General features: G+C 43.0%; 2 protein-coding genes across 9 annotated transcripts in view; one reads left to right on the forward strand and one right to left on the reverse strand.

The window, feature by feature from the left end:
- Positions 1 to 26,392, forward strand: part of NME8 (NME/NM23 family member 8) — a 108,958-nt gene that overhangs the window by 52,856 nt on the left and 29,710 nt on the right. For 3 of the 7 annotated variants that reach the window (XR_005789492.1, XR_005789493.1, XR_005789495.1), the window contains exons 17-19: positions 2,280 to 2,452; positions 24,294 to 24,404; positions 24,747 to 25,260. The gene's annotated coding sequence lies outside the window, so the exon portion shown is untranslated. Of the gene's footprint in view, positions 1 to 496; positions 617 to 2,279; positions 2,468 to 7,719; positions 7,958 to 24,293; positions 24,405 to 24,746; positions 25,261 to 26,392 lie in introns of those variants that run through there. The other 4 variants (XR_005789494.1, XR_005789496.1, XM_040472984.1 and 1 more) reach the window with 4 other exon arrangements.
- Positions 10,126 to 23,159, reverse strand: SFRP4 (secreted frizzled related protein 4). Of its 2 annotated transcripts, none has more exons than XM_040472986.1 (6): positions 22,606 to 23,159; positions 21,178 to 21,258; positions 21,003 to 21,068; positions 18,671 to 18,869; positions 15,325 to 15,388; positions 10,126 to 12,718 (listed from the first exon to the last, which is right to left on the reverse strand). In XM_040472986.1, the coding sequence occupies exons 1-6, from the start codon at positions 23,048 to 23,050 to the stop codon at positions 12,533 to 12,535; spliced, it is 1,041 nt and encodes a 346-aa protein (XP_040328920.1). In that variant the 5' UTR covers positions 23,051 to 23,159; the 3' UTR covers positions 10,126 to 12,532. The 2 variants fall into 2 exon arrangements, with proteins under 2 accessions (XP_040328920.1, XP_040328921.1); XM_040472987.1 differs by lacking the exon at positions 10,126 to 12,718 and adding an exon at positions 14,303 to 14,537.

Here is a 26,392-nt window from a genome sequence, read left to right on the forward strand (position 1 = left end):
AAATGAGAACAGTCTCTTCAATAAATAGTACTGGAAAGACTAGACATCTACATTTAAAATAATAAAGTTGGGGGGCACCCCAGTGGCTTAGTCCATTGAGCATTCTACTTCGGCTTGGGTCATTATCTTGTGGTTCGTGAGTTCGAGCCCTACATTGGGCTCACTGCTGTCAGCGCAGAGCCTGCTTCAGATCCTCTGTCCCCCCCTCTCTCTCTGCCCCAACCCCACTTGTGCTCTCTCTCTCAAAAATAAACAGTAAAAAAATTTAAATAATGAAGTTGGACCATTACCTTACACTATATACACAAATTAATTCAAAATTGATCAAAGATCTACTTTTAAGAGCTGAAACTATAAAACTCTTAGAAAAAAAACACAGGGGTGAATCTGTTGGACCTTGGATTAGGCAGTGATTTTTTAAATATGCCAAAGGCACTGGCAACAAAAGAAAAAATAAAATGGTCTTAATCAAAAATAAAAATTTTGTTCATCAAAGGAAACTATGAAGAGAGTGACAAGACAACCCACAGAATGGAAGGAAATATTTGCAAATTCTATGTATGATAGGGGTTTAATATCAGAAATGGAAAAGGCTTGAACAGACATTTCTCCAAAGAAGATCAACAACTGGCCAACAAGCACATGAAAAGATTCCCAACACAATTAGTCCCTAGAGAAATGAAAATCACAACCAAAATGAGATGTCACTTCACACCTAACTACGATGGCTATAATAAAAAAAGGACTATAACAAGTGTTGGTAAGGATGTGGAGAAATGGGGACCCTTACACATGATGGTGGAAATATAAAATGGGGCAGCTACTATGGACGACAGCGTGGTAGTTCCTCAAAATGTTAAACATAGAATTATATGTGACCCAGCAACTCCACTCCTAGATATATATCCAAGAAAATTGAAATCAGGGATACAAACATATACTTGTAACACCAATATTCATAGCAGCATTATATACAATAGCCAAAGGGTAGAAACAAACCAAGTGTCCATCAACAGAAGGATGGATAAACAAAAATGGTATATACCTACAATGGAATATTATTTATTCCTCTCTCTGTCTCTCTGTCTCTCTCTCCTTCTGCCCCTCCCCCCTCGCATGTGTGCACATTCACGCTGTCTCAACTCTCTCAAAAATAAAAAAATAATTTTTTTAAAAAAAATTTAAGAAAGGAAGGGCGCCTGGGTGGCTCAGTCGGTTAAGCGTCTGACTTCGGCTCAGGTCATGATCTCGCGCTCCGTGAGTTCAAGCCCCACGTCGGGCTCTGTGCTGACAGCTCAGAGCCTGGAGCCTGTTTCAGATTCTGTGTCTCCCTCTCTCTCTGACCCTCCCCCATTCATGCTATGTCTCTCTCTGTCTCAAAAACAAATAAACGTTAAAAAAAAATTAAGAAAAAAAAGAAAAAAAAATTTAAGAAAGGAAATAGGTTGTGATAGTTGCAAACAATGCAGACATACTTAAAGCCACTGATTTGTATACTTGAAAATAGTTGAAATTGTAAATTTTATGTTCTATACATTTTACCACAATAAAAATATCTTAAAAGTAAAATAAAGAATAGTTCCTCAGGAGAGCACAAAGATCCCTCCCAACAGAGTTCTCCAAACCCCCTCCTCAAACGATACAAAATGAAGCTTGCCTCACAACACATTAAAAAAAAATGCATGTAATCCCAACATCAAAATCCTTAAATAAATAGTAAGCCTTTACTAAATTTTCTTGAAGAGATACCAAATAAAGGAATTTTTTTTTTTTTCAAACGAAATAGAATACCACCACCACCACCACCACCAAGAAATTCCTAAAACTCCTTGTTGGACACCTCTGTCCCCAGAGTCCCTCTGGGTCCTGAAACTCCTTCCTCAGTCATCACCTCCTGCTCTTGACTTTCCTGTATGTTCCATAAAGAGCTGCACACTCAGGCCTGTTGTCTTTCGCAGCTCCCTCCAAATTCTATTCCCCACCTCTGGCTTAACCAGCAATTCTGAATCCTTGAAAGGATCAGGTAGAAAGCTGCAGTTACTCACTGTTAATGTTTTTAATTAACCCTGTCCACAGAATTTGTTCATTCACTTATTGGGTTGAAAACCCATGCTGATTGTTTACTTGCTGAATCAGGCAGTATTCTTGGCAAAGAAAAGAGACCATCTCCCAAGTGTGATTGTACCACGTGTCAGGGATTTGTGTGCAAAATGGAAACACACAATTGCTCTAAAGTTAGTTTTCTGTGTATCTCATCAAGTATATTCTTTCTTTCTTAGAACTTTGAGAAGATAATGCATGTAAGTTCGCACTGACATACGAGCATGTGGCACAGCTTCCTGGGAGGAATAAAACGGAAGATACTCTCTGGAGGAAAACTCAACGTTACCTCAAGTTAAAAACTCACCTCAAAGTGAAAAACGTATGGGTGTGCATGATAACAATAAAACAGGTAACCTTCAAACAATTCTTAATGTTTATTTTTACCCTATCTTTCTGAGAGGATTTAAGGTGGCTTGTGTAAATGCCGCCTGGATCCAGCAACATAATTGGGGAGGAACGTGGAATGTGGGGAAGAAGAGTGTAGGATGGATCCAGTGAAGCCAGGAGTGGAGTTGTAGATGAAATGCATACGAGGCCCTAATGTGTATTTAGAGGTTGGCCAAAAATTTGACTCTAAGCCTTTCAGCAATGAACTCTGAAGAGGTGTCGTGTCAGTTTACATAATTTGCCATCTAACTACAGGACGGTGAGGTCATGCGCCTTGTTTCCCGATGCTAAGACAAGGCAAGTCTCTTCAGGGATGCAGTCGATAAAAGCCAGAGTTTTCCCTGGTTTTGGCATTTCCTCCTCTCAGGATGTAATCTGATGATGGTTACTACGGTGATGTGCTTAAGCTTTTAGCCAGAGTTAGGTGTAAATCCCAGCCTGCTGGCTCTGAACCCTCCTTTTCATTCCACTCAAGAGAACATACTGGAAAGCAAGTGAGCAGAAATGATGTTCTTGTAAGATTAACTTTTCATCCTGATTTTTAAACTATAATGTTAACAAAGATACAAACTTTGATCATTTAGCATTCTTTTTATTGTGATAAGAACACTGAACACTGAGCTCTATCCTCGTAACAAAATTTTAAGGGTACAGTGCTTTATTGTTGGCTTGTAGGTACAATGTTAAATAGCAGATCTCTAGAGCTTATTCATCTTACTTCGCTGAAACTTTAGGTCAGTTGATTAATACTCCCCATTTCCCCCTCTCCTGGGCCCCTGGTAACCACCGTTCCCATCTTTGATTTTATGAATAGGACTACTCACGTGGAATAACGTAGTTCTCATTTTCTGTGTCCGCCTTATTTCACTCAACGTACTCCTTTCAAGGTCCATCCACGTTGTCACATTTTGCAGAATTTCCATATTTTTTTAAGGCTAAATAATATTTTATTGTACGTGTGCAGCACATTGTCTTTATCCATTTATCTGTCAATAGACATTTCGGTTGTTCACACGTTAGCTTTTGTAATTAGTGCTGCACTGAAAGGGAAGGGAAAGGTAATATCAAGATAATCAAGATAAGGTAATATCAAGATCCTGTTTTTAATTATTTTGGATACATACCCAGAAGTGGGATTCTTGAATAATATGGTGGTTCTATATTTTTTGGTAGTTCTATTTTTTAATTTTTGAGGAACCTCCGTACAGTTTTCCAAAGCAACTGGGCCAGTTTGCATTCCCACCAAGAGTGCCAGCAAGGTCTCCAGTTTGTCCACATCCTAACAAAGACACACATATACACCATCCCAGCAGGTGTAAGATGGCATCTCACTGTGGCTTTGATTTGCATTTCCTTGGTGATAAGTGACAGCGGACATTTCTTCATATACCCGTTGGCCATTTGCATGTCTTCTTTGGAGAAAAGTCTGTTCAAGTCCTTAGCCCATTTTATTTATTTCTTAAAAAAAATTTTATTGCTTATTTATTTTTGGGAGAGAGAGACAGAACAGGAGCTGGGGAGGGGCAGAGAAAGAGAGAGACAAAGAATCCGAAGCAGGCTCAGGCTCTGAGCTGTCAGCACAGAGCCTAGCGTGCGGCTTGATCTCATGAACTGTGAGACCATGACCTGAGCCAAAGTTGGAAGCTTAACTGACTGGGCCACCCAGGTGCCCCCTTAGCCCAGTTTTTTAAAGGAGCTATTAGGTTTTCTTTGTTACTGAGTTTTATGAGTTCTTTATAGATTTTGGAATCAGATGTATGGCAAATATTTTCTCCCATTCTACAGCCTGACTTTACATTCTGTTGATTGTTTTCTTTATTGTGTGGCAACTTTGATTTAGTCCCACTTGTTTATTTCTGTTTTTGTTACCTGTGCCTTTAGTGCTATATCTGTGAAGTCACTGCCAAGACCAGTGTCATGAAGCTTTGCCCGTTTTTGTTTGTTTGTTTTCTGGGAGCTTTACCTGTTTGTGTCTTATGTTTAAGCCTTATTTAAAAAAAGTTTAAGAGAGAGAGAGAGCACAAGCAGGGTAGGGGCAGATAGGGAGGAGGGAGAGAGAATCCCAGGCAGGCTCCGTGCTGTCAGCACAGAGCCCAATGTGGGGCTCGAACTCATGAACTGTGAAAGCATGACCTGAGACAAAATCAAGGGCGGGGAGCTTAACTGACTGAGCCACCCCGGAACCCCTAAGCCTTTGTTTTAGAGCAGGCTGGACCCGGCAGGGAGTGGCCTGCAGGTACCCACACTGCTGACTCAGCCTCCTGTCTACACAGTCCAGACATGAGGATGGGGACCTGGCCTGCCTGGATTCTGGGAGTCACATGGCAGTGTGCAGTTTGCTCCCCCACAACCTAGTGTTGGGTATCCATGCCCTGTAGGCCTGCGTGGCCACTGCCACCCCGACCAACTGGCCATCTGCCTGGGGCAATCGGTTCCCTCTGCCGTACCTCCTGCTGCAGAGGCTGGACAGATTGTTAGGGCCAAATCCCATGTAGCCCTGCTGCTTTTACCAGATGCCCCTCTCCAGACCTGGACTTTCTTATCTGCTCTCTCTGCGCTGGGAAGAAGGGGAAGCTATGGTGTCTGCCATCTCTGTACTCCTCTGTGGTAGATCCGCCCAAGCTCCAAGGCTGACAAGACCTAGGCTAGTCCTCTGGGATCCCTCTCAGGAAAGTTGGGGCACTGGACACCCAAACCAATTCCTTCCTCCCCTTGGGAGAAGCCAAGAGTTAGGGGGTTTCTTCCTGATCATATGCTGCTGTGCCGGATGCAGGGACTCTGGGCAGAGGGTGTCCCAAATCTCTCTACTGGCTTTGGGGATTCTGGCTTCACGGTCACCTCGAGTGCAGGAACTTTCCACTTAGTTCCTGGATTGCTTGCAAAGGAAATTTGTTCATGGACTGTTGTTGAGTTGGTGAATTTGCAAAGGGAAGGATGGTCCAGGGCTTCCTACTCTGCCATCTTGCTGACATCACCTCTTGATTATTTAGTATTAGTAATACCTTTGCTCACCTCAAAAGTCTAGTGTTCCAACATTATGTTTGAGAAGCATGTGTGAATTAACAGTAAGGATATTTCTCAATTTTTCTTCAGAACGCATTAAAAAAAAAAAAAAACTAAGGTAAATCAATTACTGGCCTTTTTTTTTTTATTGTGTAGAAAAATAAGTAGAGTAAAAATCTTCACCTTACTTCCTTCATATTCCCCACTCCTTCAGATCAAATACTATTAGCTGTCAAGTGGCACAGTGGACCACTCTGGAACCGTCCAGAACTTCAAAAGCATTAAAACAGCAAATTAACAACATATTTCACCAGCAGATGGCATGTTTCCCTCAGTTGTCTATATATGTGTTCTTCTCTATATGAAGATTTTTATAAGCAAGACATAGATAGGGAAAGGGTATTTCTTTAGGATTATAGAATCCCTTTTGAGCTAAGTGGTCAGAAATCCACTAATCAACGCCCAAAGAGATATACTCAATTAAACCTTAATTTGTGTTGGTGCTGGTCTTGAGATTGAAGTTAGTGGGTGGCAGCACCGTGAGGCAGGCACATGGGAGCTGGGGTTGGCAGGACCTGCAAATATCTTCTTGCCCCTGCGGAAGAAAGGTTAGAAGAGGCTAGAAAGTTGTCAGCGCCCCAGCTCCGTGGGCCGATCTTGAATCTCAGCTGGACAGAAAGCACCTGTCTCAGAAATCTCAGCCACTGAGGCTGAAGCAATTGAGGACAGAATCGGATTATGAATTCCACTCTACAAAACAACCCCTTTCTTTTAGGACTGGCTCTCTTATGCACCGTGGCCTTGAAGCCACAGGTTTTTTGATCGCCCCACTTCGTCCCTATAGCCACCTTTTAAGACAGGAGACCTGAAGCATTCTTGGTTGGAGCCGAATACATTCCAAAATCCTCTGATTGGATCCCATTCTCTGTAAATAGATGCCTTCAGGAACATGGATGGGTTTCCTAAAATATACTATGCCCCATTCTATGGCCCTCTTCCCGGACTCTGTTGGTGCCCTTTTTGCTCACCGGGGTGGATGCCCCTGGTACTGATTCTTGCCTGAACTGTGTTTGAACTTGCTCATCCCTTGGAAACTACTTTGGATGACCTCCAAGGTCAGTTTTTTTAATGCTTTTAATAAAGGGAGAAAGTTAACTAAGCAATTGTTATGTGACCTTCAGCGGCCGAAATATTTCAATGACATAATAAATATTTGAAATTCTTACAAGACTAAAAATGTTAATGAACTTTTAAAAAATGCATCAGTTTGGTTCAACAATAGCATTTGAGATATCCCTTGATACCATGATGGAATTTTATTCATAATACCATTTTTTGCTGAATCCAAGTACTTTGCACTTCATCATGTGATTCATGTTGTTACAATGTTGTGACGCTTGGAATCGGCCCTCTGGGTATGAGTCTTCCCTGTTAGCTAAATTTCATTGCTAACGAAGTATGCTCGTTTTCCCTTTCAAAGTACATCACTAATGCGATCCACGCTCACCATTATAAAGTGGTTCTCATCTAGATATTCCAGCTACATATTTTAGGATTATCCAGTTAGAAAATGGATCTCATACAAATATTGAGCTAGATACACTGATGCTTATATTTTTGTGCTGACACTGTGTGGACCTGTAAAGGCAAAATTACACATCATGGACTTTATTACTGCCATGAATTGCCTTGTTAACTACCTCCTAACTTCCATTCTTTACATTCTAGTACAAAGAAACCTCTCTTAGGTAGAAGGGTGAATACCGTAAGACTGTAGCTGTGATCGGCACATTTTCTCTTCCATAAATTTGAAGTAAAACAAAAAAGACGTGAAGACATTGAAGTTTTGGGGTTTTACAGATTCAAATTGTTTATAGATGGCAATTTCCAAAGTTGACTGGAACATTTGTTGCTTGACACCAACCATGGGGACCGTTACTGACCAGGTATCCAGACACCATGGTCTGCAATGCATTGCTAACATTGTGCCAAGACCAGGTTTTCATGGACTGGTTGCCATCCATGACCGAGTGAGGCAGGACACGAGGGCAGAGCTGCTCCCGGGAGAGGAGGGACTGGATGTCTTGCTTGTCTCAACGCTCCCCAATAGCCTTGCCAAATTCTCCTTAAGACATCGAGGAAGTCTGGAGTGCATCCACTCAACCTCCCTTCCCTCCCGTTGTCTGTTCTGCCAGCCCTGTTCATCTCCCCTCCTGTCTCTCTCAGTAGGTGTTTCCTCAAATGGAATCCTTCCATGCTTAACTCCATTTTGTGCCTGCTTCTCCGAGGACCCAGATCAACATACATGTCATTGACGAAGCCGTTTTCATGTTTACGTGTCTACATGGCTTACAACCATACGACATTCCATTTTGTTCTCTCTCCCTTTTTCTCTCTCTCATGATATTTTTGTAGCATCTTCTAAAAGTAACATGTACTAAAAGTAACAAAATATGCAAAAGCACTTACGCTTTGCACTCTTGTGCTCATTTTTTTTTTCTCGTCCTGAAAATTCAATCCGAGTGGAAAATTATTTGTGTCACAAAAATCTGGCGTGCCTTAGGAACCACATTTAAACATCCCTGCTCACAAGTAACTGGCAAAATAAACTCTGGTACCTCTAAACTATGTGGTTGTAGAAAATGAAAATACAGTTTTATTTCTTTATATGGAAAGGCAGTCATGTTACATTATTCTATCATACACTCAAACAGAGAGAGTCTGGAAGGGTTGGCATCAAAATGCTGATTTTAACATTTGGAGTACTTTTCTCTCTGTCTTTTCTCTACTTATCTCTGTTGTTTAAATAACAAAAAGGGGGGATATTTCATTGCCATCCTAGGGTCGAGCGTTCCTTTAGAATACTAATGTTAAGGTAAATACACCATCCCACATACTCCGTTGATCTGAAGAACACATCATTGCTTGTTTATCAGTTAAGTCACCAAGTTGACAATTCACTAACATTTTTGGTTGACATGGCTGTCATTGTTACATGATACATCTTTTAGAGTAAAATGCTTTTCAAGAATTACTTTCCCATTAGAAAATATGATTAGTATTGGTGTATATTATTCTATAACTGAAGCAATGATTGGTTCCTATTGCTCTTTGTGTGGTGATACATGAGCCTTCCCTCGAATAACCGGGGTTTATGTTACTGACCAAGCAGAGCACTTTGGCCTGTTAAGTTAAAATTGAGTAACTCTGGGGGCCCAGATCTTTCTCTAGCAATATGTGAGGTGTCAGATAAGCCCTAGGATAGCTTTTCTCTTTTGGGCTGGCTTATGAGTTCTAAGGTCCCATTCAACTTTCTCATTGCACACTTCCAAATAACCACTTTTGCTTTTTGAGTTGGTGATAACAGCAGGTAGAAATTTGTGGTTAAAAAAACAAAACAAAACAAAACAAAACAAACCAACCCCCCAAAGCCAAAACAAAAAACAAACAAAAAACAAACAAACAAAAAACCCCAACCACATGCCCTTCATTTTTATTTAGGAACTAGTTCCACCCAACAAAAAGTACCCTAAAGCTAGTTCAAGTAAAGGAGTTTTATTGTAAGTTTGCAATGGATAGTTCTTTAAGTATCCAAGGACAGAAACCAAAAGTGTGTTCACACTGCATTGGTTTCAACTAAAAAGTAAGAAACTAAGGTTATTTATCCAAATTCTCATGTATGTTAAAAGAAGGCTGGACTGAGAGCAAATCTATTGACATGTCTGTTACACCCTAATTCTTTGGTTTCTCTAGCTGACTGGTTATATTACTAAATTTGAATCATTAAAAAGATTGAGGAGGTTGTATAGACTTTCCCAAGTCAAGAGATTTATCATCTATCTATCTATCTATCTATCTATCATCTATCATCTAATTTATCATCACCATCTATCATCTATGTATCTATCATCTATCATCTATGTCATCTATCTTATCTATCAGTCTATCTTATCTATCATCTATCTTATCTATCATCTATCTTATCTGCCATCTATCATCATCATCTGTCTATCAATCATCTCATCATAATCTATCTATCAATCATCTATCTGTCCATCAACTATATCCTCTTTGAAGTCCTTCATCACTCATTCCCCAGCTTCCTGAGTATTTGGAGTGTTGAGAATGTGGTCAGTGATAGCTCACAGAGGAAGAGCAGGGCTTTGCCCAAGACGACATCCGGTTTCCAGCTAAGATTTATAAAGAAATACTGGCAGGGCAAAACAATCTTAGTGAGGATTTGGAGAGTCAACATTTTTACCTATCTGTGGTCCAATATCCTGATGGATAATTGACACCATAATCGAGGACTTTCCTCGGTGAACATAACTCTATGGCCCAGCAGTGCTACTTAAACTGACTTATCCCAAGGGAACCAATGAAGGATGTGCACAGATATTAGTTATCAAGATGTTGACTCAGTTATTCAGTATGTTCAGTTAAGAAACAACATCAATGCCTCATAACGTAAGGGTTGGTAGAGTAAAGCAACCACGGACTACAACGGAGCCATTATAAATGAGGTGGCATCAGCTTTATTGACATGAGAACTCATCTCAATAAGAGGCTGAGTGAAGAAGGAAGGTTAATGAACAATATGTATAATAAGCTCCTGTTTTTTTTTTTTTTTTTTTTTTTTTTTTTTTACTCAAATCATTATATAAATGCGTAAGAAACACCTGGACAATTGTACACCAAAATACTAACAGCAATTACCTCTGCATAGTGATGATAGGATTAGGTAGGATTATAATTCCACTACTTGTATTTTATGCACATATTAAATACTTTCTAGAAAATACATGTTTACTGTATTATTGAAAGACCAACAAAATTATTGAAAAAGTAAATGCCTCCCATTGTCCTTAATTATGAAATTTGTTGATCAAAATATTGCAAAAATGTTTTTTCCTCACATAAGCAATCCAACCTTCAAATAATTATCATTTCAATACCTCAGCTTTCCTCTCCACATATTAATATTTACTTCCTCTCACATGTATTTGGATGGAGAAAATATTTAAGGGAGAAAAATAAATCTCTGATCCTCACCAAAGACCACTACCACACTTGTTATATTACTCTTAGTGTGGGCTGATGTTTTTTACTTTTTCATAATAACTGGAGGCCTGCTTAACTCTTTTATTTATTAATCAAACTGATACACACACCCGATTACATATCGTATGATGTATAAATGTGCACAGTTAAGTATCGTATAATATATCGTTGTTCCTAACGAAGTAGCAAGTTTTGTGTAATATTCAGTATATGATTTCAGTTAAATATTTTCAGTAAACAGTGCTTGAGTATGTAGTCATCTCCAAACTCTTATTTGTATTCAGTATTGCACTGAAAATAGTGTTTACTTTTGTTTTTTCATATGTGTTTGTTTCTCCATTCCCACGAAGAGTTCCATTTCTGATTCCCTTCCCCGAAGAAGCCCTACAATGCTAAGGAGGTAAGCTAGGCTGCCAGGGCCGTTTAATGGCCTTTCTTTGGATGCTCTGCTAAACACGTATCTGGCAGTCCTTAAGGGCCAAGGAAGTTTGGCCTTTCATATAGCAGAAACATACACCGAGTGTTTCTTGGTACCCTTGTGTCAGTCCATCTACTGGATTCCTTTAACTCTGCTGCCCTGGGGTGGTGGTGACACAGGCGTCCTGTTACACTTTTAGGACGAGAGGGGAGCCCATGCCGGCATTCTTACTAGCCCCGTTTCTCCACTCTCCCCTGGCTTACCCACACACCTCATTTCTGCGTCCCAGTGGCTTACAGAGGTGAGATTAGATCATGTGTCTGATGATCTTGTGTGAGTGCAACATGTCACTTACTCCTTCTCTGAGAAGCAGGGGCAATGGTAAACCTAAAGGAGATTTTCTATGTAAGCTTTCAGGTCGTTCCTCTACATCCTTGAATGGAAGAGTGAACGTAGTTGCCTTTCCAGGGGCAGAGCTGGTGTGGGGCGGTGGCTGAGAACCAGGGGCTTTGGAGGCCTGGCCCTCCCACACTGGGCCCACAGCACCTCTGTAAGCACCAGCTACCAGCAGAGAGAAAATTCTTTCAGGCTTGGCATCAAGATGCCTAGGGCATCCTGGGAAATGACATGAGCATCACATACACCCGTGTGAAATTCTTGGGGGTGGAGTCATTGGCATATAAAGCATCAGAGGAGAAACACACTCTGTTTCTGGTGCCATGTAATGGTTACTAACGAGAAGCGTAAAGGAATGTAAATTCAGAGCCTTTCCACCCAACGGCGTGGTAACCAGAAAATAAGGATCCGGATGTGGTATGTCTGCCTTTCCCTTTTATTTATTTAGTTATCATCATTATTATTTTAGTTTCTAGAGTGTGTCTAGCTAAAAACTCTAGGTGAAAGGCTTCTTTGTAAAAAAAACAGAAACAAAACCAAAAACAAACATTACAGTTTTCCATATCCTACTTTTCTAGATTGTTCGAAAATTCCCTTTCATCACAGAAATTCTTGTGCAAACAGTAAACATAGAAAGATCTTTTAAGACATTCATTCTTCATTCCTCTTGCTTCCCTCCTTAGAATCATTGCATTTTCAATCACATTCTGAAACATGACGAACATTCTAACAACAGAAGTCAAGCTGAAATACAACATATTGTAAAAAAAAAAAAAAATGGGGGGGTTTGTTTGTAATATGGCATTCATTTTACAATGCACATATTAGGTCAAATGGTAAGGACCAAAGCACCCTTTCCCCACCCAGAGATCTCACAGACCACGCACCATGAAGGCTACTCTGAATGCCGCTAGAAGCTTTGTCCACCAGCTCTCAGCTTTCATATACCTTCCATACCAAAGGACATACCTACCACTAGGGTTTTGTGGTGGCTTAAAAAGAAAAAATTGAAGCGTATCACTAAGAAAACTGCTGTACGATGTGTCTATGGGGAGGACTGCAGTCGTTAAGGCGAGGAGAGGGGCACCTCGCCCCCCCCCAGGCTGGCTGGGGGGTGCCTGGCCTCATCCTGAGAGGCAGTCTCCATTCTGGAAAGCAGGTGGCTCACACTTTTTTCGGGTTTGTTCTCTTCTGGGCACTCCTAGCTTTGACGGTCTTCTTGGGGCTGGCCGGTTTGGGAGAGGGCGGCTTTCCCTTTGGTTTCTGGGCGTTGCTACGACTGGTACGCCCAGCCGTTCGCTTCTTGTCCTGAACTGTCCTCCGCTGCTCCTGGAGCCTCTCTTCCCACTGCTGGGAGGCAATTTGCACACATGACCATCAGATGCATCTCATCATGTCATGCTGTTGCCCTAATATCAGAATTAATGCAATTTTTTCCCACTGTAATCTATGAATCGTGACAGCAAATAAAATAGCTACCCTCCGTTATTGAGCGCTTAGCATATACCAGATGATTTGAGAAGGGCTCAGTATGGGAGGAAGTTTTGATAAGCGTTCGTTTCACTGTAACAACAGCCTTCTAGGTGGACACCACGGTCATGACCAGGAAACGAGCACACAGAGCTTATTTGTAGATGGCCACACAGCTGATAAATGTCAGAACTGGGATTCAAATTCACCCAGTCTGACTCCAGAGCCCAAGGCCCCAGCCCACAGGCCCTATGATGCAACATTCCTACACAGCAAAGCCTTCTAAAAAGGCTCTGACATATGGCTAAGAGCAGAAATTTATCCAGCCTCACTAGGAAGTCCAAAGGTCTATTCCCACATTTATGGATGGGCTCACCTAATTCTCTTACATCAGAAGGAAAACAGAGACCCCACTCACGTCTAGTAATCCACTCAAGTGCTAGCTACCCAGAACCCAGGAGAAATGAGGCATTCTGGGTAGTTGTTTCCTTGATAGAAAAAGATATACCTCTTATTATAGAAAGAAATACTATTTATTTAAGTAGCTGCATGTAAGAAAAAACTGAAAAAGGCTCCTTGAATAGACACTGCTTTTTATTGTAACACAAATGCCCCTACTTTGTTATATTTCATTCAGCAAAGAGTTTGAGCATGACCACAGGCCAGACATTGCTCTAGTCACTAGAAATACAGTGAAATGAGAAACACTGTCCCCACCTTCCCAGGGCACAACTCTAATCTGTTCTAAAATAGTAAACATCTTACATTTGCTATTATATGGTGATATCTTCGAATTCTTACTGAAGTTTATTAGAATATTTGCTGCAAAAGTGAATGGCCCAAACAGCTAGGATTCTTTTCTTTTAATATTTAAAAACAATTTTTTTTTCAACGTTTTATTTATTTGGGACAGAGAGAGACAGAGCATGAACAGGGGAGGGGCAGAGAGAGAGGGAGACACAGAATCGGAAACAGGCTCCAGGCTCTGAGCCATCAGCCCAGAGCCTGACGCGGGGCTCGAACTCACGGACCGCGAGATCGTGACCTGGCTGAAGTCGGACGCTTAACCGACTGCGCCACCCAGGCGCCCCTAAAAACAATTTTTTAATGTTTATTCATTTTTTGATAGAGAGAGTGTGAGCAGGGGAGGGGCAGAGAGAGAGGGAGACACAGAATCCGAAGCAGGCTCCAGGCTCCGAGCTGTCCGCATAGAACCCGACGTGGGGCTTGAACCCACGAACCACGAGATCACGACCTGAGCCAGTCAGACGCTTAACTGACTGAGCCACCCAGGTGCCCCTAATTATTTTTTTAAAGTTTATTTATTTTTGAGAGAGAGAGAGACAGAGCGAGAAAGCGCTGGTGGGGGAGGGGCAGACAGAGAATCCCAAGCAGACGCCATGCTGTCAGTGTGGGGCCCAAAGCGGGGCTCAAACCTACAAACCGTGAGATCACGGCCTGAGCTGAAGTCAGACACTTAACCGACTAAGCCACCCAGGGGCCTCTAAATAGCTTTGGTTCTTGAAAGCTTTCTTTCCTCCCAGGATCTCATGGTGGACTTGCTTTCTACACTGATGCCTCTAATCCACTGTAGTCTTGGAAACCAGATAACCCATCCTGCTAGAATCTTCTATCCAGTAAGGCTAAGCGTGCTCCTGACAGCTCCACGGTTTTCAGCTCAGATGGAAGTCATGTTATTCTGAAATGCACAGAGTAGACGAGGCTATGTTCAAACTACCTTCTCCATTAAGTCAGTATTAACATAGACTTCTTCCTCACACAGGCAGTAATAGGACCTTTTGTGAACCTGACAGCACAAATTCTCCTACATCTATCTAAACGTATTTACAGGAGAGGGAATGCTTTAAAGATTTCAAACCAATGACCTGATTTCTTTAGTTCTGGTGTGACAGCATATCTCTGGGCAAAAAATTATTCTAATCCTCTAATTGCATTGCGAATATTTCTATGATGATACCACCAAAAATCACGGATTTGGCCACAAAATGATTACAGTTGGTATATATAATTTATTTTGACAAAAGTCTCAAAACTATTTTAAATATGGGGATAGATTATGCTTTGTACAGAGACAGTAGCATGGATTTTAGAATTGTGGGTTCACACCATTACATGTATATGTCTGTTTTAATCCCGCTGGATGTGAACTCTGCTCAAGTGCCTGACTGTTCGCTAAAATAGTTAAAAGCAAACAAACAACAAACAAAAACAAAAACCAAAAAAACAAACCCTAATTTAATCTGGAAATAACCATTAGATGAAGATTGAGTGTAACAAATCATCTTTGAGGTTGAAGTGAGAATAACTTTGTTCTTAACTACTTATTCGAAAGACAAATACTGATGTTATTTCAACCTCCTATGAGAGCCTGGAGATGGAAGAAGGTGAAGGAAGAATCCCCAGTTCTATAGAATTTCTTTACCTGCGCTTAAATCCATATGCGCAGGGTTGCTAATTATACTTACTATGGATCTTTTACTAAGTTGGTCTCTCCATTTTTCAACTAAACAGTTTTCAAGAAGCATCATCCTGAAAGAAAAAAAGGAATTTATTTTAAGCAATTCTGATTATGAAAGGAAAAAGTTAAAAAAAAATACAAAAAAATTGTCAAATCCAAAATTCGTTGTTTTCTTTTTCTTTTCTTTTCTTTCCCTTTCCCTTTCCCTGCCTTTTCTTTTCTTTTCTTTTTTTAGAGACAGAGAGAGAGTGTGCAAGCCAGGGAGAGGGGCAGAGGAAGAGAGATACAATCTAAACCAGGCTCCATGCTAAGCATAAGACGTGAGGCTCCTTTTCATGACTGTGCAATCATGACCTGAGCCAAAATCAAGAGTCAGATGCTTAACCAACTGAGCCACCCAGGTGCCCCTACAAATCAAAATTCTTTATAACCCTTAACTCTACAATCCACATATCCCCCATTTATATTTTACTAGCATTTCCTTTTATTCTTCCTTGTACCTATATTCTTAAATCACACTATTTAGGTCCCAATGTACAGTTCTTTTTATCATTCTATTATATGCATTTTCTCATATAATTAGAATACTGCTTTAATAACCACATAATATTGCAATAATGATACTTAGGCCTTTCTCTACTGTTGAATCCCTTTCATTGCTTCGCTACTATTAACAGCTTTTTGTTGAATATCCTTGTATATTTACTAGTGTGCACTGGGTTATTATTTCCTTAGGACAGATTTCTTAAAGTAGAATTACTGGGTCCAAGAGTATGTACTTTCCCAAAGTTTTCTAAATCGTTTTCAGAATGGTTGAACTTTCATTCAGATCATGTTTTACTCTGGATTGGAGAATTAAAGAGGTAAATTTATTTACTCTTTGTATTTCTTCTGGAACGTGTCCATATAGATTTATGTACATATTATTTATATATTGTAGTCTTAATGTGTTAAATCTTAACTTATATGAACTCTTTATAGAGTAAGGCTACTCTCCCTTTGCCATAACTATTACAAGTATCTTTCTCAACTTTTATTGGCTTTCTTTGGTGATTTTTATGTCCATGATATAATGTCATCCAAGGTATGTATTGACATTTCCTCTTGTAATTTTTTACATTAATTTCATGTTTGCAAAGTATTTTGTTATTCAGAATTCATACATCTATCTATTCACCTAATTTTACCCTCTATGATTAAGTTTTAAAAAATATCTCTTGAATCCATTTGAAATTCATTTTATGGTATTAGTATAAAGTGAAAATAGGTACTATTTTTTCCAAATAAAAACATTTGCAACACTTACTAACTAATATACTCACGTCTAATGGATTTGCCCTTTTTCCTTCCTAATACAGTACTTTACACATTAGCATCTGTCTCAAGAATGCTTCCTCTGTTTTATTTATCTGCATGTCTACTCTTGTACCACATGGTTTTAGCAGTCTAGCTTTGTTCCAGTTTTCTGTTTCTCCTGAGGCAGAAACCGATTTCCTTCCAAACGGTTATTTTCAAAATGTCCTTTACACGCCCTTGCCAGTTTGTGCTTCCAAATGATCATTGTGTGAAGACATAAATCCCGATCATTCGAAAATATTTTTTACTGGTATTTTCATCAGAATGCCATTAAATCTATAAATGAACAGAATGGATGACGGGAATCCAAACAGAATTTGATGACTAGCAGTCTGGTACATTCCCAGAACTGCACCTAGTCCTGTACCAGGTACAAACACCATGCGAGAGAAGAGCCCAGCAACATTCAGTCAACATTCATTCGTTCTTTAGAGAGACAAGAAATAAGGAGAACAGTTTGAAAGCCAAGAATACCCATGAGGCACCTGGGTGGCTCAGTTGGTTGAGTGTCTAACTCTTGACTTCAGCTCAGATCATGATCTTACAATCGTGGGATCGAGCCCCGAGTCAGGCTCTGCACTGACAGGGACGGAGCCTGCTTGGGATTCTCTCTCTGCCCCTCCTTTGCTCTCTCTCAAGATAAATAAATAAACATTAAAGAAAAAAAAAAGCCAAGGGTATAGATCAGGAAAGATAGAATACAGATCAGGAAGGTATTCAAGTGAGGTCAGTTGCAAAAGGTGTTTTGAAAAAACAGCCCACAGCTGTACCCAGAAGAAACAGATGAGCATTAATGGCAGGGAATTAAAGGGAAGACTGGTTACATAAAATATGAATGATTCTGTTGGAGATGTATACTGCAGCCAGTTAGGGGGCCCATCCCGCACCCTGGTCTGAAGAGTTTGATTTTTACATTCTAAGGAATGTACCAATATATAAAAATATGCCAAGAAAAGAGATGTGGGGAAACACACTCCCAGCTAGAGGTACGCGGATATATGTGTGTGAGCGTGAGTGCGAATGTGTGTGTGTACGCAATGATCTATCAAACAAATGTCATGTACTTATATTGTGTGTAAGGAAATGTGGACCTGTCGTCATAAATGGCCATCTTTACCTGATCATTAAAGAGCTCTTTAAAAAAATTAAAGTATTTGCCACACCAAGATTGATTTGAATCATTTGAAAAGAATTGTTTTCACTCATAGTAATTTATCTGCCTACGATTTTTGAAGTCCTTTAACGAATTCTGAAATTGATTTTTAAGCATCCTACTCAAATACTCATATTCCTACTGTTCCTTAATGCCACAGGGAATTAAATGATATTTAGGCTATGTGATTATCGCAACAGAGGCATCTGTTGAAATTGTATTTTTATTTACTGAACTATTTTTATTTTTATTATTTTTTTTATTTTATTTTTTTAATTTTTTTTCAACGTTTTATTTATTTTTGGGACAGAGAGAGACAGAGCATGAACGGGGGAGGGGCAGAGAGAGAGGGAGACACAGAATCGGAAACAGGCTCCAGGCTCTGAGTCATCAGCCCAGAGCCTGATGTGGGGCTCGAACTCACGGACTGCGAGATCGTGACCTGGCTGAAGTCGGACGCTTAACCGACTGCACCACCCAGGCGCCCCTACTGAACTATTTTTAAATTGTCTATTTATTTATTTATTTATTTAGAAAGAGGAGAGAGAGAGAGAGAGAGAGACAGAGAGAGAGAGAGAGAGAGAGAGAATCTTAAGCAGGCTCCGCACTCAGCACAGAGCCTGACGTGGGGCTCGATCCCACAACCCTGGGATCATGATCTGAGCCGAAATCGAGAGTCGGGTGCTCAACCTACCGAGCCACCTAGGCGCCCCTTAAACTGCCTTTGTAAAAAGAACTACTGGCGCCGTTAAAAAAAAAACAACAAAAAACACCACGACTGGTAAATGGGATTCACGTTTCCATTAAGCAGTGTGCGGTTTCCTCCCTCCTGCTCTGTGCCTACCTGGAGCGCCACTCGTAACACATGATGAGCACGTCTTGATGGGGCAGGATGTGGGGGCACTGGCAGGAAGAATTGGTAATGAGCGGGACCTGCGTCCGAGGGATGGGTGATGAGGACTTGAAGATCTCTTTCACGTCCACCACGGTCGTTACTTCATTACAGCCGCTTCTCTGCACAGCTTTTATTTTGGCGTGAATGACTGCAATTTAAAAATTGATGGAAGTGTTGATGAGGCCTCTGCAGACAAATAGGGATGGTGTATTCACGCCAAGCCCTGAGCCTCTCTTAAAGAATCCCTCCTGTAATTATGGTCATGTCCAAGCTGCCCAGATGCAGGCCAAAAGCCCACACAATCATACTGTCAGCATTGTCTTTAAAGTTCTGGATCAGCCTGCAAGACGTAAGAGCAAAGCGACAGGCGGGCTCGGTCTGGGCTCTGCCTCTGGGTCAGCCTCTGGGTCTGCTCCTCACTGGGCTACAGCGAGGATGTGAAAACAGAACCTCGCAGGTTTTTCTCAGCCTTAAAAACCTGACGTCAGTTTTGTTTGGACGTTTGTTTGCCGAGAACATATCAGGAGATTCAGTTACATAGAACGTCAGTAAAAATTTCATAGAAACAAGTAGACTCTGCCTTGTGATTATCGGAAGTGAGAATCGTATGTTCTCAGAGTCACAAGCCACTTTACAATTTGTATGGTCCAACCGCCTGTCTGATGCTGGGACTTCCTGTCTTCCAAAGGAAGTTATTAAAGCTGTAACATTTGTGACCTGGAAAGAGTCTCTGAAGATCACTATTCTTAATCCTTTAATTTCACAGACTGTCAAAGCAAGGTCTGCGGCAAGCAGATGTATAACTGTTATTACGGATAGCTGTTAAGTAATCACTGTCTGATCAAGCTTAAAATTTTGGCCCTTCTGGTCCCTTGCTATTACTGCCTTCCATGGAATTGTAATCAGCCTAGCATGGATCTCTGTCTTGGATTCCGTCCTAGAAAGCTGGTTTAGGAAGAAGGCAACGGACTTAAATAGAAAATGGTTTCATCCTCAAAGAAGTTATGTGGCAATGACACCGTGGACAGCAAGACAGTGAAACTCAGATTAGCAACTAGGGCTGGATAGTGTCAGAGGAGGGGCAAAATCGTTTAGATTAACGTAATATCTACAAAGAACAGTTTTCAAACGACAACAATAAAAGCTACCCGAAAAGTCAGTTGTTTTTTTTTTTTTTCTTTTTTTGGTAGAGTTACCCACATTGGCTATAATCTCAAACCTAACAACTTCACTAAGAGGTTATTTTTTCAGCCCTTTATATTGCCACGATCTTCCTACTTTCACATGCGATATGTAACATAAGGTTTATGATTTCAAATTTCAGCTTGAAATATGGAAAACAAAGTTAACAAATAAAATGACCATTTTGCCAAAACAGTTCTGTTATTCCAGCAGAAGTAATTTAAGAAATGCAAAGGTGAGGGGGGGGTGCCTGGGTAGCTCAGTCTGTTAAGCGTCCAGCTCTTGGTTTCAACTCAGGTCACGCTGTCAAGGTTTGTGAGTTCGTGTCCCGCATTGGGCTCTGTGCTGATAGCAGGGAGACTGCTTGGGATTCTGTCTCCCTCTCTCTCTGCCCCTTCCCTGCTCGCTCTCTAGCTCTCTCTCTCAGAAATAAATAAATAAACATTAAAAAAAAAAAAAAGAAATGCAAAGGAATATAAAACAAGTCAGATATTTTAAAAGAACATATTTTCAATTAAATTTACTTTCAAATGAGAACAGTAGAATTACATTTACTTAAAAAAATTGAAAATAGCCGTGTTGACTGTTCTTTCAAATAGGAGGGCATTTAAACGATGTCAATACTTCTAGCCAGAGGGTCTCATGATTAACCTATTTCTCTACAGTTTCTTTTAGGTGTTAAATATCTGTAAGTGTTTATAACTAAAAAGAAACATGGGCAGGTCTTAGTTCCTGGGCCTCTGGGCCTCAGATAATCAAATCCATGGATCACTCACCCATCCTTCCTGCAGCAAGGAAACCTCAGGAAAAGAAAAAGTCAGTTGGGCTGTCCTGGCTGAGTGGCACCTCTCACCGAGACCAAGAGGACCTTGATGTCACATTTGAGCCCTGAGCCACATCGCTGTTCTCCCTGGGTAACTTACGTTGTTTTTGCTTGATTTACCCCGAAGAGCAAGGCATTTTATAGTTGTTATTGTGCCTTCCAGAACCCACATCGTGAACCACGTTGGGATTGGCTTTCTTTACTTTGGGATTGGCTTCGTGACTGGCTGTGTAATTGGCCAACTCGTCAAGTGAACGGCTTCATCGGACGACTTACCGTAGCTGTAGTTTTTGCTCAGATATGTCGCCAGAGTCGGCTTCACCTTTTTGCACTTGCAGCGGTCTGAAGGAGACAAAAGAGAGGCAGAGAGTCGGGAAAGTGTTCAGAAATCACTCTGGGGAGGAGGCAAAAAAAAAAAAAAAAAAGGGGACTTCGAGAAGAAGGAACTCACCAGGGCTTAGGCGTTTACAGTCAACATCAAGAGGCCTCTCCTGTACCATCATGTCTGGCGTGATGTCTATCCACTTAACGTCTGAAACACACACACAGCCGCATGGGTGTGGTCAGTGACTTAGCCCGTTCACCCCACTGGAATAAAGAACCATCTGGAGAAATGAACTAACACGGCGTTACCAAAGAATAATAACTAACGTTGTAAAAGTGGCATCGGCTTGTCAACTACTTCTTTCATACAGACATTCTTGGGCTTAGAAAAGAAGACTTTTGAGTGAGGTTTTGCCCATCCAGCACAAATTGATGTGAATGCCCGTCCATTTGACTTGGCTGACACATACAGCTAACTTTCCCACCCAAATCCATTTTAAAATGGATTTTTCCAAGTGGACAGTTGACACTAATCAAAATATCCCGAATATTTCCAAATCTCCACCTCTCATTTCCCAGTGCAGAAACAGTCCACAGCTATATAAGACTCCCCCCACCCCCCACCGGCCAAGGCATAACCCTCTATCATTTATATAATTTAAGCAACAAATATGTTTTTCTCTAAAGCTCTGAATTAGAGAAGAGTTTCGATTTTCCCTTCCTTATACTTCTCTTTCTTCACGTTATGGACAATGCTCTGAGACATAACCTCAGAAACTACACTAAGGCAACAGCATAATCTCTTTAAAAGTTCAGTAACCTGGGTCAGGGATAAAAAAAAGCATGCAAAAATATTCTTAGGCTTGACTTCAAGAAGTGGACTTAAATTTGTTCCTTCGTCCTAGAAAAGCAGCAAAATGACCGAAAAAAGGAAGCGGAAGTTGATATCCAGTTAACCAAGATGCCGCAAGATAAGATGTCGACCGTGAAACAGACATCACAATTTTCCAGAAGGACTAAATTTACAAACTGCACTCCTCCTGGGGAGTGATGCCTGCTACTGCCTTTTTTTTTCCCCCCAAAAAAGAGTTTTCAAGAGCTAGCACTAAGTGGAGAACCCTGATGGGGCTGTTTTAAGCATTAAACCGTACACGGAAATCGCTGAACACTGGCTCGGACCCCACCTATATATGTGTTCGTTGCTATTATTCTATCATTGTCAAGGAAAATGCTAATGGCTCTCTTTAGAAGCACCTCCCTACCCGCCCCTCCCCTTACATTCTCTATGGGACATGGTGTTCTTCCGCCCCCTACGTTTCTGTAGGGAGAGCAGACTTGTACCCACGTCAGGTCACCGCCCTTCCCACCTCCTCCAATTGTCGGAAGTGAGATTGGGTGGCGGGGGGGGGGGGGGCGGTGGCTGGGGGGACCGACAGCCCACCCACCCACTGGCATCGGTAGAAGGGGCCGCCCGGTGGGTTCTCCCGTGGAAGCCACAGCCAAGAATGCACCCTCACCCCCCTCGGTCCTTCCTTTCCCTCCGGCTCAGGCTCACCCTCGGGGAGGTCGGTGACGATGGCCTCCGGCGAGATGCACACGCCGCGGTCGTAGACCGGCAGCTCTTCGCAGGCCAGGCTCTCGGGCCAGCTGTGGTTGTACATCTTCATGAGGGGCTCGCAGTCGTCGCGCGCGCGCTGGCACACCGACTTGCACGGCTTGATGGGGTCGTGCAGGAACTCCAGCGTGCAGATGGGCGCGTACATGGCGCAGAGGAAGAAGCGCAGCACCGCGCTGCAGTTCACGTCCACCAGCTCCTCGTACTGCTCGATGGCCAGGATGGCGTTCTCCTGCGTGCTGTGGTGCAGGTGGTTGGGCATCCGCGTGATGTTCCAGGGCATGTGCCGGCACATGGGGATGCGCACCGGCTCGCAGGGCGCGCCGCGCACGCCCAGCGCCAGGCGCAGCCCCAGGCACAACGCCGCCAGGACGGAGAGCAGCATGGCACTGCCCTAGCGCGCCGCCGCCCCGACAGGCAGAAGGGGCCCTCGGCTCCCTGCCCCCCTAGGCTCTCGCTCTCCCTTCCCCGGGGAGGAAGCCCCGCGGGGCACCGGAGAGGCTCTCCGCCCGCGCTGCCGTCGGCGGCGGTGCGGGGCCTCGCGGGCCGGTCGGGGGTATCCGGCGTCCGGCGCACCGAGCGCGAGCAGCGCCGGCCCTCAGCCTGCGGGGCGCGGACCCGCCCGGGCAGCTCCAGTCCCGGCCCCGGCAGCTCCGAGCGCGGCCGGCCCCGGCCATTGCGAGACCCTATTTATCCCGACACCTCCCCTGACGTGGGCTCCGAACGCTCCCTTGGCAGCGGCGGGCGCGGCGCGGGCTCCCCCTCGGCCACCCCCCCCCTCACCCTCCACTCCCCAGCCCTCGCTTCGTCGGAGCGGTGACATCATCTCCTCCGGGCCGCAGCCCAGGGCTGGAATCCTGCATTTCCCCAAAGTCCCTTCCTTTTTAGTCTGGCCAGTCCTTTTTCTTCGCACCAAGAGAAAGAGTCTCTGGCAGTCGTTTGGGACGCCGGATCCAAGAGGTGCAGGAGATGATTTCGGGAGAGGGAAGGACGCGATCTGGGCCCAAGCTGAACTTTGCGCCCTCTGCCTTAGAGGTTCCCCGAGTACAGAGTTGGAGGGGAAGGAAAACTTCGGCCGCCCTTTAATTCTGAAACCCGCTTGCTTTCTCCAGGAGGGGGCGTGAGGAGCGCTGAGCGGCGAGACGACGGTGTGGGACCCGGGAGCCATTGTTGGAACAGGATGGACACCTTGTAGAAACAAACCTCCCCCAAGTTGCATGGAGTTGGGTTTTGTTATTGTCGTGTCTAGAAGCCAGTAGCTGGGGCTCAGGTTTTTTCCAGAATGGCATTCGGTCTGTACCTGCTCCAGGAACAGAGCTGCCAGAGGTGTAGTAATCGCATCTTCCAGTGTGGAAATGTTTTCCATCCACCAACGTTCCCCTTCCTTCTTCTCACTCCCTATTTCTCGGTCCAACGTGAACGAAACCCAGGAGAAGGGGAAGAGTGCCGACATGACAATATGAAAAAAAAAAAAAATTTCCCCCCTCATGCCCAAAGCGATTTCCAACCCAGCAGCCTAAATTCTTGATTTTTGATGTGCTCGGAAAGAAAGTATTTGCATTGAGTGAGAACCTGTGTACTATGGAAAGCAAGTGTGTATATTTTGTGTTCTTTTTTCTTGTTATTAGGAAGAAGTGATAGAACCGACGACTGGCTCAGGTCTCCACAAGAACCAAAACAAAACAAAAAGGAGGCTTTATTATTGCAAGTATATTAATCTCCAGGCAGTAAGAATTCCGGTATGTGGTATTTTCATGGGGTGTTGGAATATGAAAATGTGGTTTCTAAATGTAAATCTTTAAAAACATGGTCTAATTAGAATCCTGAACACACAGTAGGTAATTGGTTTTGGTTTTTTTGTTGTTGTTTTGTTTTTTTGTTTGTTTTCTTTCCAAAGCTTAGCTTGGTCACAGCTTAGCTGTCGTCACATTGTGACCCACAACGATAGTTTAGTTTGACTCTGACCAGGATTAAGAAATAAAAGGAACAGAAACTACAGCTGATATTTTATTGAGCATTTACAACGGGCTAGGTATGGGGCTAAGCACTTTAAATACACCGTCTTATTATTATTTTTTTAGGGCACGTAAGTTAAACATGGCGAGTGGAGAGGACAAATGACACAAATATTATTTCGAGATTCATCCAAGGAGTCAGGTTCTATTTAGGGGAAGCCAGAGCGTCCAAACACAGCGTCGCCAGTCGCCAACTCGAGAGGTATGCCAGTTTCAGCTAGAACGGGACCCAAGCTCCCAAGATGCCAAACCAGGCCAGCGAAATATCAAGCACAGGGGATAACCCGGATGACATCGGAAGCCATTCCCAGCAGTAGAATCCAGTGAGTTGAAACCCCCTGGCTTAGTGAAAAATATTTGCAGCCCAAATTCCTACAAGGGAAGAAAGTACAGTTTTGAGAAACGGCTGAACTCCTGACCCTTTTCCTGCCAGGCGGCGGGAGAGGCAAACTTGGAGAGGCTCTTCCTTGTGCAGCGGGTTGAAACTTGCTGCCTCTGTTTAACCGCAAGTCCCAAGTCCCAACGCTGCAGGAATTTCCCTTTCTCCATGGCCTGTCTTTTGAGCAAGGCTGAGAAGAAGGTAAGAGGCCTTCTCTATAAAGCTCTTTGGCGTCCCCAGGGGGTCCACTGGCAGCCGGTCTGTAGCGTTTCTGCTTGGGGTGAGGCAGCAGTGAAGGATTCATCTGGAGATTCCCTCACCGGCCTCCCTCTTCAGGCCCTGCCTTAGCACTTAATCCATTACCCTGTACTTGACAGTGATTGGCCAATAGCTCACGTAACAGGAAGTTTCCCTGGTCAGTGGCTTCTCTCTGATGGTTCCTTTTCAGCCTCCTTAAAGGCCTGCTTCTCTGCTAGGGCTCCATAACCATCCTCTTCCTGCTCTTCACACACCCCCATCTCCAGGTTTTCTGGACCTCAGCACTGCTGACACTGAGGTCCGGTAATTCTTTACTGGCTCCTGTGCATTCTGGGAAGTTTAGTAGCCTCTCTGGCCTCCTCCTACTAGATGCCAGTGGAAGCTCAGCCCCTATCCCACTATGACAATCAAAACTGTCTCCAGATATTGACAGCAGTACCCCCACCCCCACCCCCTGCTGCTCTACTCTTGGCTTCAATTACCACCTAGATGCCAATAGCTCCTTAAACCAGACCTCTGGCCCTGCTGGTTTCTGGAGGTGCTTATCCAATGGTCCCCGGGGTATTTCCACCTGCGTATCCCACAGCCATCTCACAGTCAGCTGATCCTAAACTGATTTGTCTTCTTTCCTCATTCAGGACTGAACTCCCAGTGGCCCCAACCAGAAAGCTCTTCCACCTTCTCTGTAGTTCCCAGCTCCGCTCACCCTCTCCCTTCCACCACTAAGTTCGGATGTCAGTATCTGTCCTCTGGGTCTTAACAGCCTCTCCCACCTCCTTCTCCCCCGCCCATCCTCTACACCCAGGCCAGAGTGAGCTTCCTAAGGCTTACACCTGATGGCGCTTCTCCCTGGGTTTCAAGGCCCTGAGCTATCTGGCTTCAAATCACTCTCCTTAAACACCAGCGCTTCACCCATTTTCTCTTGTCCCCTTGTCCTTCATCCAGGAATGTTCTCTCCCACGTCAACTGGCTCACTTCCTCGTCCTTGAAACAGAGCAACCGAAAAGATGCTACAGACTTGGAAAGCCAGGGTCTTTTTCTGTTTTTTAGTGTTGCTTCTTTTTTCTTGATTCCA

This window comes from Herpailurus yagouaroundi, unplaced genomic scaffold, assembly GCF_014898765.1.
Source record: "Herpailurus yagouaroundi ecotype Mexico unplaced genomic scaffold, PumYag 100, whole genome shotgun sequence".
In the NCBI taxonomy this organism is placed as follows: domain Eukaryota; kingdom Metazoa; phylum Chordata; class Mammalia; order Carnivora; family Felidae; genus Herpailurus; species Herpailurus yagouaroundi.

Bases quoted from the DNA above. Each gene is read 5' to 3' on its own strand.
- SFRP4 (XM_040472986.1), bottom strand. From the start codon at position 23,050: ATGCTGCTCTCCGTCCTGGCGGCGTTGTGCCTGGGGCTGCGCCTGGCG. The intron at 21,069-21,177 runs GTGAGTTCCTTC...TGTCTCCTTCAG, and splicing joins CTGTAAACGCCTAAGCCCTG to ACCGCTGCAAGTGCAAAAAG. The intron at 12,719-15,324 runs GTAAGTATAATT...ATTGCCTCCCAG, and splicing joins AACTTAGTAAAAGATCCATA to CAGTGGGAAGAGAGGCTCCA.